Source organism: Cyprinus carpio, chromosome A8 (assembly GCF_018340385.1).
Source record: "Cyprinus carpio isolate SPL01 chromosome A8, ASM1834038v1, whole genome shotgun sequence".
Classification (NCBI taxonomy): Eukaryota; Metazoa; Chordata; class Actinopteri; order Cypriniformes; family Cyprinidae; genus Cyprinus; species Cyprinus carpio.
Window position 1 is genome coordinate 11,937,069 of NC_056579.1, and position 17,263 is coordinate 11,954,331.

The window sequence follows — 17,263 nt, forward strand, 5'->3', positions numbered from 1 at the left end:
GCCTCTCACGCTGTGCTTTTTATCAGCTTTAACATTCCTGTCACCCACTAGATGTAATGGCATTTTATGTGATAGTTATTCTAGTCCTTTCAAAATATTTGCTGATAACAAATCACTGATTTGCAGCAGCAGAAATAAGTCTGAAATGTTGTCTTTTCAACAAAAGCCTCTGTTGCCTAGAAAATAGTTTTAACTAATTTTGATTCAACTAGTGAAAACAAATTTGAACATTTTCTGTAATAATTACTTATAACTACAATAAAAAATAAAGTATGTTACAAGAATTATTGGACAGCGTTTTGTCTGTATTTGACAGTTCCTTCCTATATATGTCAAGTTAGGAATCCTATTTGCTATTAAAACCTGAAGGGAGTTCTGATAATGCACATTTCTCCATACAGTACATTACGAAGAAATCCTTATTACTCATAAAAACAGATGTCCAACAATATAATACTGTAAAAGTTTACAAAAAATAACATTAATCTTCTGCGTAAGTTATAAGGTAGTTTCGCTATATTTTACAGTAAAATATATGTATTATCTCTTTAGAAAGAATGGGTAATTAGGATTAAAGTATGTTGTAAAAAAATACATTTTCAGACTTTCTGCTTTAAAATTTCACATTTATTTCAATGTAATGCAATTTGTTGTCTACTAATTCGTTCCCTCGATGTACTATTTCGTTCCATCGATTTGCTAAATCGTGCGCACAATTTAGCAAATCGAGGGAAGGAATAAGTAAATCGTGTGCAGAATTAATAAATCGAGGGAACGAAATAAATCATGCACGCGATTTAGACTACTATATTTTCCTGCATGCCATGTGCAGGGCTCCGCAAAATGGAGCAGAATAACACTATAGTAGAGATGCTGAAATTGACATTTACAACATCTACAACATGAACACTGTTATTTTCCTGCATATTAATGTGAAGCTGCTTTGAATCAATCTGTATTGTATAAAGCGCTATGTAAATAAATATGACTTAACAGTTAACCAACTAAAAGATTTTTAACGTAGCATTTTGTGCGTTAATTTCCCCTCGTTATTTTTACAGTGTGCGTTGAGGGTTGTATTTCAGAAGTTAACCGCCGTGAGAAATAGCTCAGGCAGTAATGAGCCATATCTATGGATCAATAGCGTGATGCTACGCCGAGAGAGAGCAAAGCACGAATATGTGAAAGAATGCGCGAGGGGTGGAGTTCTGCTCTTTTACTTTCCTCTCCACACAGTGCGTGCAGACAGAGATCTCACCGCTGTCAGAAGTCGCGCACCTGTACTCTTCCTTGAGGTTTTCATTTAGCAAACCAAACCAAACCCTTTATGTTGTCTTCTTTTTTTTCTTACAACATTGCTGATTTCTTATTTTGAGCGCATAACAGGGCATCCGCGAAGCACCAGCACAAACGCTGACTCTCTGTCACCCTGCTGCGGTCCTGCGCGCGCCCGCGCACGCGCCTCGCTGGAGCTGGGAGATTTCAGTAAGCACCACAGGACCCAGAACTGCAAAACTGTTTGAAGTAGAGAGCTTCCTCTTGTCCCACGCGCCCATGGAATGCGACGTTATGGATAAACTAGAGGACATGGCCTCAGTGTGCGAGTTCGACCCTATCACGGGGAGTATTCCCGCCACCAAAGTGGAGATCACCGTCTCGTGCAGGTATGACTCACTCAAGTTGAAATCACTTTGATTTCATGGCGTTTATAGTTCATGTTAACCACATAATATCAATAGTTTGACTTTATAAAAATTCTTCACATTTTCCCGTGTGTTAGTGGTTTTAAGTTGAATATTTGGTTCTTTTGGAAAAGTTAGATTTTTCTTCTTTCTATGGGTTTTTTCCAACCAGCATACTGGTTCTGTTAATTGAGAGCATGAGAAGCATCAGTATGTAAATGGGTTTTGTCTAAAGAAGCATAGAATTGTTCTTCTTTGGGATGAGACTTTATTTTAAGCATGATTTTCAGAGTTTATAGCCTAACCGTTAATGAAATACATTTTTGGTTATGAGCTGCCATGAATTACAATCAAAATAAAGTTTTAGAAGTAGCATTCACATGCAACAATTTTGATTCAGATTTTCTGACTCTACAATGCTGATATGAACGTAAATATCTAATATATCCGGTTAGTTGCATCTATATAGGCTGCTTGGCCAAAGTACTTCAGGTTGCTGCTCAGCTGTCTCCATATAGAGATGCCATAAATTGTCAGATGTCCTGAACATCAGGGACAGTCCCCTATAAACATCATCTTTGCTTTGCATCAATAATAAATGTCATGTTTGTGTATTTTGTTACGTGAACTGTTTGTTAGAGGAAATCCATCTTCAGTTTTTCATCTAATTATTATTTTTTTGGCTTGTAAAATGTGATATTACTAGTTACCAAATCATAGTACTGTAGTACTGATGCAAAAAAAGAATATTCATGAGAAGAAGCATAAAAACCCCACCCAGATGTCCTCATGTCAATGGATATAGTCTTCACTACAGTACAAAATAGCAGAAAGGAGTTTTTATATGTCGCATGCAACATAATTCCTGTTGTATGGGTGAATGTTTTTTCGGCTGATGCTTATCAACATCTTTACTTTCAGAGCAGACAATGTTGCTCTTATTTAGAATGCATCACTAAAATGCAGCTACTGGTTCTGAGATGTGGTGAAAATTAATTTCAGCCAGGACCACAGCCGGTTCATTGCTCAGACTGATAGGAGGACTATTGGTTTGGTTTTTCAATCATCTTGAGGAGTAATGGATACGGCTGGCGTACTCAACATCTGCTATGTCTTTAATAGTCGCTTATAGTCAATTATACACGCTCCAGTCCAATTTAGACAAAATGATTGTACTGAATTTCCCAACTTGACAGTCAGACCATCTATTTAATGAGAGCAATTTCCTGTGCAAGTAGCTAATAACCATAAGCTTGCCAACTTCTCAGCTGCAAGTTAATATTGCCTGCTGTCTGCATAGAGAAAGAAAGAAAGAATATTGATTATGGGTGTAATTTGGTCTGATTGTTAGCTGAATGAATTTCTCTTTTAAAGACCAAGACTTCATCACATTAGCTAAATGTGATCTCAAATGTTTTTAATGAAATAGATATAAATTGCTTTTAAAATTGAAATACATTTGCAACTTAATGATTATAACAAAATACAAGCAATAGTACCAATTATACATTACACAAAAATTCTTCATATAAATTGGATTTTAATTTGAACTTGACAGGATATGAATTTGACAAGGTTCTTAAATAACATGCACATATATATAAGGGCATATTTTTTGCATTTTCTACCCGTTTCTACATTCTTTATCCTCCTTGTCAAATAAATAAATAAACTACAAAAAATACAAAGATCCTAAAGGAATGCTAATGGATTTATTATTCATTAAAAAGGGATTTATATGATATATCTGTATATAGAATGGGTTCAAATTAAATTCTAATAAAAAAAAAAGTGGATTAAATTTAAAGTAGGAATATAAGTTTGTCCTGTAGGACCTGATTTGATTCTAAGAGAATTTTTAGAAGATTTTTGTTTGATCTGATTAGGATTGGTTCCCAGATCTTATTATGAAATTCCATCAGCATTGCTTTATAGGATTTTTCATTCTTCTCGGTTCTACATCCCCATAACTGCAATAATCAAACAAAGATAAAACCTCATGAGTGTTATCAAATATGTGATCTAATTATAGATTTTTGTAAAGCAAATTTTTTATTACTTTTAATTGAATTAGATTTTTGCCACCTTCTTGCGCCTGTGATTGAATACATGAATAAGTAAATCTATTGGCCCTGAACAGTTATGGCCTTCTATGTCAGTGCAGAACATTCTCTCCAGGTCTGTGATGAGACTCTGTGTGGCGGAGGTGGAAATCATCACCTGCGTTTGTTCTCTGTAATTGATTTAGTTTGGGCTGATTATCAGGGGATTGTGGCAGACATGGAATTGAATCGCTTCACTTCCCCCTCCAGACTCTCTCATAACCTGCTGATGTTCTTGGAGAGCAGAAAGTTTGGTCTGACAAATCAGAGGCTTTGTGATAACCCTTATCACAAGTACACAAACAAAAGCTGTCCTGTGGGTGAGAGATACGCAATTGATCCAGTTGTCTGGCACTAATTGCGTTTTGGGTTTTGATTGGTTTGTTTTACTATGGTCAAAACGCAGAAAAAAAGTACTTCGGATATACTAAGTGGGTCTAAGAAAGATACTTTTTTTTTTGTTATACACTACTGTTCAAAATTCTGGGGTCGGTAAGATTTTTTTCTTTTTCTTTTTCCTTTTTTTAAGAAATTTATAAGAAATGTTACTTAGGTAGCAAATCAGCATATTAGAATGATTTCTGAATGATCATGAGATACTGAAGACTGGAGTAATGACTGTTGAAAATTCAGCTTTGCCAGGAACAAAACACGTTTTAATGCTTCAAATAACAAATATGCATTTTAACTTGCAAACTGTTTAATCCTAAATATTTTGGACATCAACAAATCTTCTTGCTGCTGAGGTTTTAGCAAGGGTTTTCCTGCCAAAAACCATGTGTCCCTGTTGTTACTGTCCTCCATGAGTAGCTCTCTGTTTTGTAAAAGTGGAGGAATAAAGTTGCAGTTGTTGGCAAGCTTCAGTTTCACTGCAGATCCACGTCCTCCTCTTGGTTGACCTTGCAGGTGAGGAACCAGATCATGGAATACATCAACATTCACTCTGCACCCCTCTGCTGCTTAACTCTCTAGGCTCTACTCTGCTGAGAAGGGCTCTTTCTGGTGGGTATTTGCAAACCTGGAGATGATTTACGGTTGGGGTTCAGCTCCATTCTCAGCATGTGACTTGATTCCAAATGGAGCCGTGGTATATTGTAAGCCGTTATTGTTCTTTTGCTATTTGTTCAGCTCTAGTGCCTTTTATTGCTGGATTTCCTCGTCTGGTTATATATGCTAAAATAGCAGAGCACCTTTAGTCCCAGAGCTGTGAATATTACAACAGAGTAGTGGTCGACCATTACTGTTTTTTTGACAGCCGATGCCGATGCCAATATCTTGGAAAGCAGGGGGGGCCAATAGCCGATATAAAGCCAATATCATTTTTTTATTTTATTATTATTATTAATATTTAAGAAATTTGAAATAATTTGACAATGGATTAAAAAATAAATATGTAAAATAAACATACTTTTACTTTAGACGACAAAGTATTTTTCACAAATAAATAAATATTTAATAAAAATATAATTAAAAAGGAAGTAAACACTGTAACCTACAGGGCACTCAGTATTCTGGGAAGTTTGTGTGCATTGGGAATCATATGTTTTAAATAAAGCCAAGGTAACACTCATTTTACATACAGCAGTGAAAAACTCATGAATATGACAGTGGACAAATGCATAAAGCGCAGCATAATTTGAAATCACAAGTTTAAAGTTTAAAGCATTCAATTCACACGGACCGACCGTCATACAGAGAACACGAGATCATGCTGGATAAAAATACACACTTCACAAGATCTCACAGCTGGATTTGACTAAATTTGCAAGGTTTGTGAAATTAAATGGTCATTAGTCATTCAAAGATTTGTTTAATTTACATAAATGCATATTTGCTTAATGCTGACGGCAAACGAGAAAGTATTATAATGTTTGCCCTTCTATTACTAATAATATAAAACAAGAGGGAGAATGTGAGCACTGTGTGCTCAGGCGCTGCTGCCGTTCTCAGCGCAAAATAAAAGTCCCGCCTCGAACACATCGGCCAAGCAGAAAAACTTATCGGCCGATGCCGATATTTGAAAAATGCCAAATATCGGCCAATATATCTATATTATTATAATAATATATATTGTCCTGCTTTCAACATGTCTTCTTTTCTAGAGTTAAAGGTATTGTTCTCCCCAAAATGAAAATTTGCTCACCCTCAGGTGAACTGGATGAATTTGTTTCTAAATCTGAACAGATTTGGAGAAACTTAGCATTTCATCACTTGCTCACCAATGGATGCTCTGCAGTGAGTGGGTGCCATCAGAGTCCAGACAGCTGAAAAAGCATCACAATAAGCTACAAATAATCCACACGACTCCAATCTGTAAACCGTTGCTTCCAAAATGGAATCCATAATCCATAATAATACTTCCTCCAATGAAAAATCCATCCACTGTGACGTGAAAGTGACATACAGCCGAGTATGGTGACCCATACTCAGAATTCGTGCTCAGCATTTAACCCATCCAAAGTGCACACACACAACATTGGAGTGGGCAGCCATTTATGCTGCGGCGCCCGGGGAGCAGTTGGGGGTTCAGGGCCTTGCTCAAGGGCACCTCAGTCGTGGTATGGCCAGCCTGAGACTCGAACCCAAAACCTTAGGGTTAGAAGTCAAACTGTCTAACCATTAGGCCACAAGTTCCCCACTGTTCAAAATCCACCCATATATTTGTTTAGAAGTACTGTTTTGGACTGTTTTCTCTTGTAAACAGTGCTTGATCTGTGCATATTTCTCTTGATTAAGACAAGATGACTTTTTCACTGCAATATTATGGATACAGGACTTAGAGGATTTTAGCTGGAAGTAATTTTTTGAAGTTAAAAATGTCTTGATAAATTTATTTATTACAAATACAGTTTTAGCTTTTCAAGACATTATTTTATGGAATGGTATCATGTGGACTACTTGTGGATTATTGTGATGTTTTTATCAGCTGTTTGGGCTCTCATTCTGATGGCACTCATTCACTGCAGAGGATCCATTTGTGGCCAAGTGATGTACTGCTAAATTTAGCTAAATCTGTTCTGATAAACAAGCAAACACATCTGCATTTTGGATAACCTGAAGTTGAGAAAACTTTCAGCAAATGTAAATTTTTGGGTGAACTATTCATCTAAATACTCTGCCACCAAAATGAAAGAACAACTTCCTGGTGATAAAGGAAGTAACTTCAAAGTGAGACTGAGAAAAAGAGAAATGTAGAAAGATGGATGGAATGAATTGACTGGATAGATGGTTAGATTGATGGATGGTGAGGTCTTCAGCGTGTGATAATAATGTGGAATCAGTGGCAAAAGATGTGAGAGGCTTAATGAGATTTACAATCATTATGTATTCACTCTGTATTCTACTGCAGAAGTGGTTGTGCGTGTGTGTGTCCTAGTTTATGCATTGTGTTCATCCAGTCTCTATTCACATCTTTTTGTCCTGTTTTTGTAGTGATTTTTTTTCTGTAGGATTGATTGACATAATTGACATCTGGAGGAATTGACTGATATTACAATGTGGTAGTAATTTTGAATCTTCAAGAATAAACAAGTCTGTGATATGGCCAACATGTGATTAAAATGAAATCTTAGGTTGGTAGAAAACAGTTTTTGGTGGAGGGACTGAGTGTCTGACCTCTGCGTGTCACTGAGGGAAGCGCTTAATATGGTGAATAGTCTAACAGATGGTTGAGGGAAAAAAAAACAGCTGCTGAACGGATGGATGGGCTGGGTGAGAGCTTGGCCAGTTGTTAATTGAGCTTGCTGATTTAGTATGCATATAAATGTGTTAGTAGAGTGAGTGTGGGTATGCCTGCATTTTGACAGAGGATGGTGTCAAATCAAAGAGCTCAAAACGGCTGTCTCACAAACCCAGAAGTCTCTTGTGTGCTCTTTGTGAGCATCGAGTGATGTGACAAAGATACTGGGAGTAACAAGAGGCTTGCCTATATTTGCAATTCAACTCTGATCATTACTGGGCTTATTCAGTCGAGTGCAGCTGACCCCTTATTGGAGTGAAAACACATTGATTGGCATCACAGTTTTGAATGTCCATAGTCAAAACATCAGCTGACTCATTGTGATGTGCTAAATATCAGCATTGATGCTTTAACGTGACTATTATAATTATTATTATTATTATCACCATTTTGTTCTTGGATGTTATTGTAATATTGGTCAGTTTTTTTCATGCATCACTTATTTTAATTCTCATTTTTTTGACCTACTCATGGGTTTACTCTGATCCATTTTCAAAGAGTTTTTCAGTATATGTTATCTGATAACAATTTCTGTGTAAATAATAAATTTGCATTATTCTAACCCTTTGTAGGTATGTAACCGTGCACCGTGAGCCGGTTTAAAATTTATACAAATATGTGACGATTCAAATCGGTTGAGATGTCAAATGAATTGAGATACAGTTAGGAGTAGTTTATATGAATGTAGGGGGACTGACTGTCTTCAGAAAAGTTTAGATTTTTTTTTTGTAATCTTGGCTGTATCGCTGCATTTCCATAAGCGCCACCTGCTGTCAAAGAGTGAATTAATGTGGATCATGATTAAGGGTGCATTCACACTAGCACTTTTGGTGCGGACCCGGGTTCGATTGATGACAGAGTTTGGTTCGTTTTGATGATGAACGCTGTCTTCTGAACTCTGGTGCGTACCTGCGAACCGTACCCGAGTCCACTTAAAAAGGGTGGTCTGGGGTACGGTTCATGTGAACTCTGGTACGGTTCACTGCTGATGTGAACATAATCGTACCAAATTGCGGAAGTTAAACGCTATAAATTACGTATTATTTGATGAAAATGCGTTTGTGTTTCACCAAAGACTATAGAATACCCAAGACATGTCACTCGTATAGTTTTGAATGGAGAAAAATGCAATGCTCAATATGGCCGCTCAATCGCAGGAAGCCCCGCCTTCTGAATGAAGGAGCCAATCGCTAATCTGTAAAATCTGCGCGTCACTGCAGCTGCCGTTAGTACTGTCACTTTTGATCAACTGAATGCATCCTTGCTGAATAAAAGTATTAAATTATAAAAAAAAAAAATGTATAAATATTGTTTCAGAGCTGCTGGTTATTCAGTGTTGACGCCTGTAGTCATATAGTCCTGACAAGTGGTGTATGCTGAAACTTAATGTATTGCCACTCTAATTACTTAATCACACAATTACCAACACTTTAGCGATTTTTTTTTAAATAATTTGTTTCTTTAGCGATTTTCATTCTATTATGCAATATGTCACTTCATTAATATCTGACCTGCTGAACCTGTGTTTTATTATTTGTGCTGTCCTCTGTAATTAAATACTCAACATGTCTATCCTATAAAGAGGTAACTCAATTTAAATGAGGACCATAGATCAGGATTTGCGGTGTAACAGTGATTAACCATCACATTAGTTTCATTTACAAGCTATTGAGCGAGAGACATGCAAAACGAGATCATTGGCCCTGTGGCTTCTGACTTCACTAAAGGTTTTTGTGGAGATTTATGCCTGGTTTATGAACAGCACTTGCCAGGATTTAATTACGCTGTTTCATTTTTGTTGTTGACGAGCTGGAAAAATGCTGACACTCCTGTTCTTCTGTAATTACTCCTCGAGGAGAAGACAGAGGGATTGTAGATCATATTGCATTTAATGAAACACTATAACAGGAATTCCTAGGTCTTAGAAGTGGCACAGGACCTTTGAGAGACATTCTAATAATGTTCTGGTTGGTTGGCGGTGCCCACTGTGCTTTAAGGTGACAGTTAGATGGAGCCCTAGGACGTTAAATTACACCCTGCTGCTGTATGTTTTGCCTGGTGTTTTTCAAACTCAGTCCTGCTCTTGGCTTTGTTCAGAGTTCATAAAATAGCCATGATGATAAGCACTCTCCATTGACCCGAGAGTCTGTCACGTGGTAATACCCCTGTCAGGATGGCCAGACTACACAAGTTTTCATTCCTGGCAACATGATGAGCAACATGATCCTTTCCTCTCCTCTACCTCCAGGGCTGAGATGCGCTCTGAAATTTCTCTTAGCCCCTCTTAACCACAATTACTTAACTTGAATTACTTTTTTTTCTGCTTCTTTGAACCAATGAAGATTGATTGGCTGGCTGAGGAGTTTAGAATCTACTTTGATCCCTCTGGTTGAAATAGCTTCTCCTGCATGAGGGTGCCAATTACAGTGCCACTGGGTTCTGGGAGAGTGTGGGTTAGAAGGGGATTGGATCACAAGTCCAATAGTGTCAGACCACTTCCTTAGCAAAGAGAAAAAACTGAACTGTGGTGCTAATATCACCAAAATGAGATGTGTTATAGCATCACAAATATCAACACAGAACACTATGATCCAGTGCAAGCCAGTGCATTCAGGAAAGTCTTTACTATGAATGTTTATTGATCAGAGATGAACACAGAAGAGGGCCAAATCACGAGGAACCCTAAATCACCTTTTACTAATTTTAAGCTGCAGAAACCATGTTTACAAGTATATGCAGCCACGTTTAAACATTTGTTTGGAATTTAGAAACTTTTATTTAGAAACTTATTTTTTTTTTTTTTTGCTTTCTGTTGTTCTTTTTTTGGTTATTTTCATTTTATTTTCTATAATTTTGAATTGCTTTGTTTAGATGAATGTGAGTTTAGCACATTAATAGGTATACTAATTATAAATCATTTGAATTTTTATTTAAAATCTGAGATGACTCTGCCATTCTTTCTTTTGAAGAAAGTTTTAATGTTTTAATGGTTGTCCATACAATGAAAGGCTAATAACAACACATACTGTATACTGTATACTGTATACTATAAATATATATATATATATTTCAAGTATGTATGTATGTATGTGTGTGTGTGTGCGCGTACATATAAATATATATATTTACACACACTCACACACACACACACACACACACACACACACACACACACACACACACACACACACACACACACACACACACACACACACACACACACACACATCTATTTAGTCTCTTTAGTAGCTTTACTAACATGTATATGTAGACCTCAGAATGAAAGCATGACAAGCAAAGCATTGATTAATGATTTATGTGTATATGTATGATTAATATCCTGTCTTTTAAGGGTAAATTTAAACCTTTCTTACAAACTTCTCACATTTAAACCGCAGTGTTCTAGGATTCCTTTTAAGATGTAGTCGTGCCTCAAAGCCCAAAGGAGTTAATTTGAACTTGCGGTCTGTGTTTGAACATCACAGATCTGTCAGAGCCTCTATACGTTCAGACAGTTAAGCCCATTTCAGCAGAATAGTATAACAGCTCTTCAGAAGCCTTTATTTCAACAGTTTTAACAGTAGGTCACTAATCATAGAACATTGTTGATCCACTCTTACCACACATTTTCAGCTTTTCTACCCTTCTAATGTCTGTGTAATTTATTACAGGCCTTTTTAAAAACATAGACGGAACAGAAAAAATAAAACAATAATTCACATGGCTTCAAGTAAATTTTGAAGTTTATCCTGTTTTTATAAAACGCTGCTTCAGTGCAGTTGAATTTTTGCTTTTCACATTAACATCAGCAGATTCTATCCCTATATGAACTTTTTTGTTTTTGGGTATTCCACTGTCGAAGGATTGACAGGCTAATTTAAAATGTTTACAATTGCAGAAATGTTTAATAGGAGAAGTGACAGTGTTTTTTCTGCCCGTGTCTGTTGGAGGTTTGATATGACAGCATGCATTAACAATGTGTAGCTGACACTCATCTGTGTTAGAGAACACAGTTTCTGCATTTTCAAATATACAAACCAGACATAAAATTTAATTAAAAGCCAGCGTCTCTGACATTGATATTGTGACAGAAATTCAATATTTTTCCTGCAGAAGCCTGTCAAATCAAATCAAAGTTTTTTTCATTGTTTTTATGAGCCTGTCTCAGTTTTCTAGGTGTACAATGATCTGTTTATAGTGATTTCAGACTCTAAGAGAGTTTATTGAACCTGCATGCCAGAATCACTCTCTGATTCAATCTGCTGTGATTAAACAATCCAATTCATGACAATTAAATAGATGCCAAGAGCTGAATGAGATGCAGAACTGTTAAACTCTGTGAAAGATACAGTTTGAGCATATTTTTGTAAATGTAAAGATTGTGTCTTTATGTTTTGAATCATTACTTGTCATTTAGCAGACTGTTTAATTCACTAGTTTTCACTGGGCAGCTAAATTAAATCACAGCAGTGGACTGAGAATCTGTCATTTCAACTCACTTTTGAACCCAGGTTCATTAATCAAGGAGACATTGGAGATGATCAGACTAAATTTTCAGTTCGTGATGGACCCCTACCTGGAATCTAAGTTGTACCTTTTACATTATTCTGCTAGAAAGGCCCCAACATGTAATTGAGAGCTCCATTAGCTTTTTTGTGAGGCCTTTGTATCATTTTATGCCTGAACTGTTTGACAGAAGTAACCTAGTTTATTAGCCCTTAATTGACTTTCTTTTTCTTCCTGTTTCCACAGAAATCTGTTAGATCGAGACACATTCTCCAAGTCTGATCCTTGTAAGTACTTCTCTTTTTACATAACTGAAGCACTTGTTTTTGAACCTAAAATCTCATTAATATCTCTTTTTTACACACATTCAAAAACTTTGCCTGCAATTTGTCTACTCTGCTATTTCTCCAAGTTGCCTAAAACACATGCATAGAATTTGCATCACAATGTGACAGCTTTTCCTCATTATCAACAGAAATGCAGAAGTGCTTAATATATGCAGAGCATGAGCTCGGCCCCCTGAATACAAATACTTCATGAGTCATGGGGACATTCAGACCTGTGTACAGTAAATCTCTTGCTGAAGACAAGATTATGAAACAGAGAGCAATGGGTCAAATAGTCTGGCCACCTTTGCAATTCTAATCTTTGCAGGAAGAACATTTATTGCTTAGATATTGCTCTTTCGTCAAGGAAACTTAATGTTTAACATTATTAAATTATTAGAATTCTGTTAATCCTGATTTAACCCTCATGCTCCACAATCCCTAGTAAAGTAATATATTTAAAATACATTTGTTTCATACTAAGTATAGTTCAAATTGATTGAGTCTTACTGATATAAAAATTATTATTAAACTTCATTTGGAGAGCTACTTAATATAATTTATTAATATTTCTTATTAAGCCTAAAATTTGTTTAAAAATTCTTTCCCTGCCAGCATTTTTGAAAAAAGTTGCCAGCCACAGCCAGCGATTTTGATGATTTTCACTAAAATTTGATGGCCTCCAGTATATTTTGCGTATGAATATTTGAATATGCAATACACCAAAATAAAGATCAGAGCCTCTACTTTTAAACAAAAAAATTCCCCCAAACCCCACCTCACACTCCAACCATTTTGAAAGAATCGAATCTGAGATCTGACATAATTAAAACTGCAACCATCCCAGAATCAGCTGCTAATAATAAATCACTTAACACTTTTAGCAGAGTCTCAGTACAATGACCAGCTCTGAAACCAGATTGGAATTTGTCCAGGAGATCATTCTCCAACAAAAATGGGGTAATTTGAGTCAGAACTACCTTCTCTAAAACTTTAGATAAAAATGGAAGTTAAGAAATGAGATGGAAATTGTTCTGTAACCTCGAGGCCAGGTTTTTTAATTAAAGGAGAAACCACTGCTTGTTTAAACCGAGGTGGAACGCAACCCTTGGATAAGGAACTATTCACAATGGAAAGTATACTAGTGCCCATGGCTTCAAACAAATCTTTTAAAAACTGTGGTGGAACGGGATCCAGTAGAGAGGAAGATGATTTCATGTGCTTAACTAAGTCTGCTAGGACCGGAAGGGAGACATGATCAAAACAGTCAAATGTACAATAACTTGCACAGGAGAATCCAGAACCATATTGGAGGGGGACAATCTCTTTTCTAATATTGTCAATTTTTCTCTCAAAAAATTTCAAGAAATCCTTACAAGTAAGAGAAGTGGAACCTGAAGAGGCTGTTACAGCTGGGTTTAGCAAAGAGTTTCTTGTGCCAAACAAAGCTTTTGGACAATTGGCAGTTCTATTAATTAAGTATGAAATAAATTTTGTTCTTGCCAGTTTGACTACACGCTGGTAAGTGCTAAGAGTACCATTTAGCATCTCATAAGAAATCTGTAACCTGTCCATCTGCGTTTAGCTTTCCTAAAGGCCTGTCTAAGAGCATGAGTTTCCTCATTAAACCATGGCTGAGACTGAGGTTTAGACCTTTTAAGTCTAAGTGGAGCCACGTCATTAATAATGTCCACACATATAGAATTAAAAACAGCAGTCAGTTCCTCTATATCTAGAGAGGATCCAGAAGCCTCAATGATGGCAGGCCATGGGCTTGCCTCATAAGCCTCAGCAAAACACTTTGCTGTGATTTCATTTGCAGGACAGAAATAACAGTCAACAGATCTATTATTCAAGATAACAGCTGGCATCAAATTTAATCAAAATTAAATATCTCCAGCATATTTTTCTCTAAAATATTTGTTCAAAGTAACCTACAAAATCAACAAAATGCACTACCATACAACAATCCTACAAATTTAGCAAGGACATATTACATTTATCAAATGTGACAGTAAAGAACAGTTAGAATGTTAGAAAATATTTTTTATTTCAAATGAATGCTGTTCATCTGAACTTTTTGTTAATAAAAAAAAAAAAAAAAAAAGGTTTCAGCGTTTCATCAAAAACAGCTGCTGAAAATGCTGCATTGCTATCACAGGAATACACTGATTTAAAAAAACAAAACATTAAAATAGACAACTTTTTTTTATTACTGCTCTTGCAGTATTTTGGATAAAATAAATGCAGTCTTCTGTGGCCAAAACATTGCCAGTTTTAGAAAAATTTCTCTTGGGCATCTGAGGAAGTGAGTTGATATAAGTACGAGCCTGTGGAAACAGACAGTTGAATCATGAGCAGTCAAGAGTTAATAAAATAATGTTTATGTCAATAAAATAATGTCATTATCAAAGTATCAGCTATGTTCATTTAAAGTTATCATTACAAGTAAGAACTGAGCTTGTTGGTAATTCTTAGCCGCGTTTCCACTGTCGGGCCAAAAGCGGGCGTGCTAGTGCGTGCCAGGGCCAGTCGCGTTTCCACTGTCACTTCCGGGGCTTGATCGTGCCTCGTCGGGGCTTCCTCGTGGCCAACGGCCAGGGTTTTTTGGCCCGACGAAAACCTTGGGCCAAGGCGGGCCAGCTGGGGCTAGAGGAGTGGTTATGAACAAAGGCGGAGTTTCTCCGTGTCTGGAGAGTGTCAGCGCCGCGGATAATTTAATAAAGCTAACAGCTATAACATCAGCAATAAAAACTTTTAAAAATAAGTTGAGCTCAAAACTCACTTTCAGTCAGCAGTGGGGTAGAGCTGGCGTCTTTGGCGGGGTAGAGTTGTCTTCTAAAAGACGAGATAACTCGTCAATGGCGGGGAAAGAGTTAATATCGCTTTTAATAAAGATTATATGATCATCAAATAATATCCGTCTTTAAATGCAAGATATTTAAATTGTACCCAAAGTATACTTACAAAAGTTCCACTTTAGCACAATCAAATATACTTCAGTATACCTTAACTGCACTTCAGCACTATTTCCGCGCAATTAAAGTGCATTAAGTACAAAATTTGTTGTTCCAATTTAGCAGACCTTAAGTATACCAGTAGAGTATACTAAAAGTACAATTACAGGGTATTTTTACTAAGTACATAAATATATAAATGTATTTGTAGTATACTTAGCATAAAATAAATATATTTCAAATACATATTAGTATATTTATTTTTCACTAAGGGTTGTATGTGTAAAACTTGTAATAACTTTAGAATGAACCTTTTATTTTCCTTTTAAACATTTTTATATTCTATTGACCCAATAAAAACATAGTATGTAGATATTGACTCTTTAAACTTATGTTGAATCCTAAAACGGGTATGAACTTTTGGCTCGGATATACTCACAGCAAAGTTCTTTTCCATTATTTGTTTAGGGGTAAAAATAAGTTTGATATTTGCAAGCAGTGCTTTACTGTTAGCAAACATCCTGATGCTGCCCACACTGCTGAGAGTGGCCTTTAGATGAATATGTAAATATGTGCTGCACTTCCCTCACAATTACAAAATAAACACAACAAAAATTACAGTGGAGAGAAAACAGCAGTTAAGAAAGCATCTTATCATAACAATGTATAAAATGCTTTATTCAAGCAGCTTTACTGTACTGAAGGGTCAGTGTCGCTTTCAGTTAGAATTACTGTACAGCTTGACTTATGAAGCAGCTCTCCAGTGTGAAGCTGGTCAATGCAAGGTATTTAAAATATATATTTTTTTAAAGAGATAATGTTGTGAATAAAATAGTTCTCCCAAAAATAAATAGTGTTATCATTGATCTTTATTTTGTTCCATATCTACAGACTAACAAACGATGTTGGGCAAAATGATGTGTCAGTCAGTTAATTCTTCACACAATTAATTAAATGGTGAATGAGAATGTCTCTCTGTCTGTCATTCCATTTTGTGTGCCAAATATATTTATTTATATTGTAAAAAATAATTGTAATTGTGTAATTTTTTTACATTTTCAAGAGCTGAAGTGATTGCCTTGTTTTATTATTAGTTAAAATACGGATAACTCAATATTTTAACTAATTGCAAAAGCTGAATGAATCAAAGCCTAAAACTGAATCAGTGAAAGTCTACTGATTAATCAGTGAAATAATCAACGTTTAGTCGATTAATCATTCTAACAATCATAAGATTATTAATTATCAAAACAATAATTTGTTGCAGCCCTAAATTGTATAAAATAATTTAAAAATATTGTAAAAGCCAAATAATTTGGCTTTGGAAGAATTTAATGAGAAATATTGTGATTCCTTCCAAAGTTCTAGACACAAATTATAGGAAATTATAAAGTTTATTTAACATGAGAAAAATGTAAACAGGAGACTCCATTAATTCTCCATTTCCTTTTGTCTGTAGGAAGCAATTAAGACATTGACAATTGTGACCCTGGAACACAAAACCAGTCTTAATTTTTCGAAATTTATACATATACATACATTTATACATCATCTGAAGGCTGAATAAATAAGCTTTCCATTGATGTATGGTTTGTTAGGATAGGACAATATTTGGCCGAGATACAACTATTTGAAAATCTGGAATCTGTGGGTGCAAAAATATACTGAGAAAATCTCCTTTGAAGTTGTCCAAATGAAGTTCTTAGCAATGCATATTACTAATCAAAAATTAAGTTTTGATATATTAACGGTAGGAATTTTACAAGATATCTTCACGGAACATGATCTTTACTTAATATCCTAATGATTTTTGGCATAAAAGAAAAATCAACAATTTTGAGCATACAATGTTTTTTTGGCTCTTGCTAAAAATATTCCCCAGCGACTTAAGACTGGTTTTGTGGTCCAGGGTCACAATTAAGACATTGACATTCTATGGGCTACTTAGCTT

The 17,263-nt window shown here is 35.8% G+C and overlaps 1 protein-coding gene across 2 annotated transcripts in view; it reads left to right on the top strand.

The window, feature by feature from the left end:
- Nucleotides 1–1,174: 1,174 nt before the first annotated feature.
- LOC109060713 (copine-5-like) overlaps nucleotides 1,175–17,263 on the top strand; it is a 77,626-nt gene continuing 61,537 nt past the window's right edge. For both annotated transcript variants that reach the window (XM_042762233.1, XM_042762234.1), the window contains exons 1-2: nucleotides 1,175–1,664; nucleotides 12,276–12,316. In XM_042762233.1, coding sequence (XP_042618167.1) covers nucleotides 1,555–1,664; nucleotides 12,276–12,316 — 151 coding nt within the window. In that variant the 5' untranslated portion in view covers nucleotides 1,175–1,554. The remainder of the gene's footprint in view (nucleotides 1,665–12,275; nucleotides 12,317–17,263) is intronic.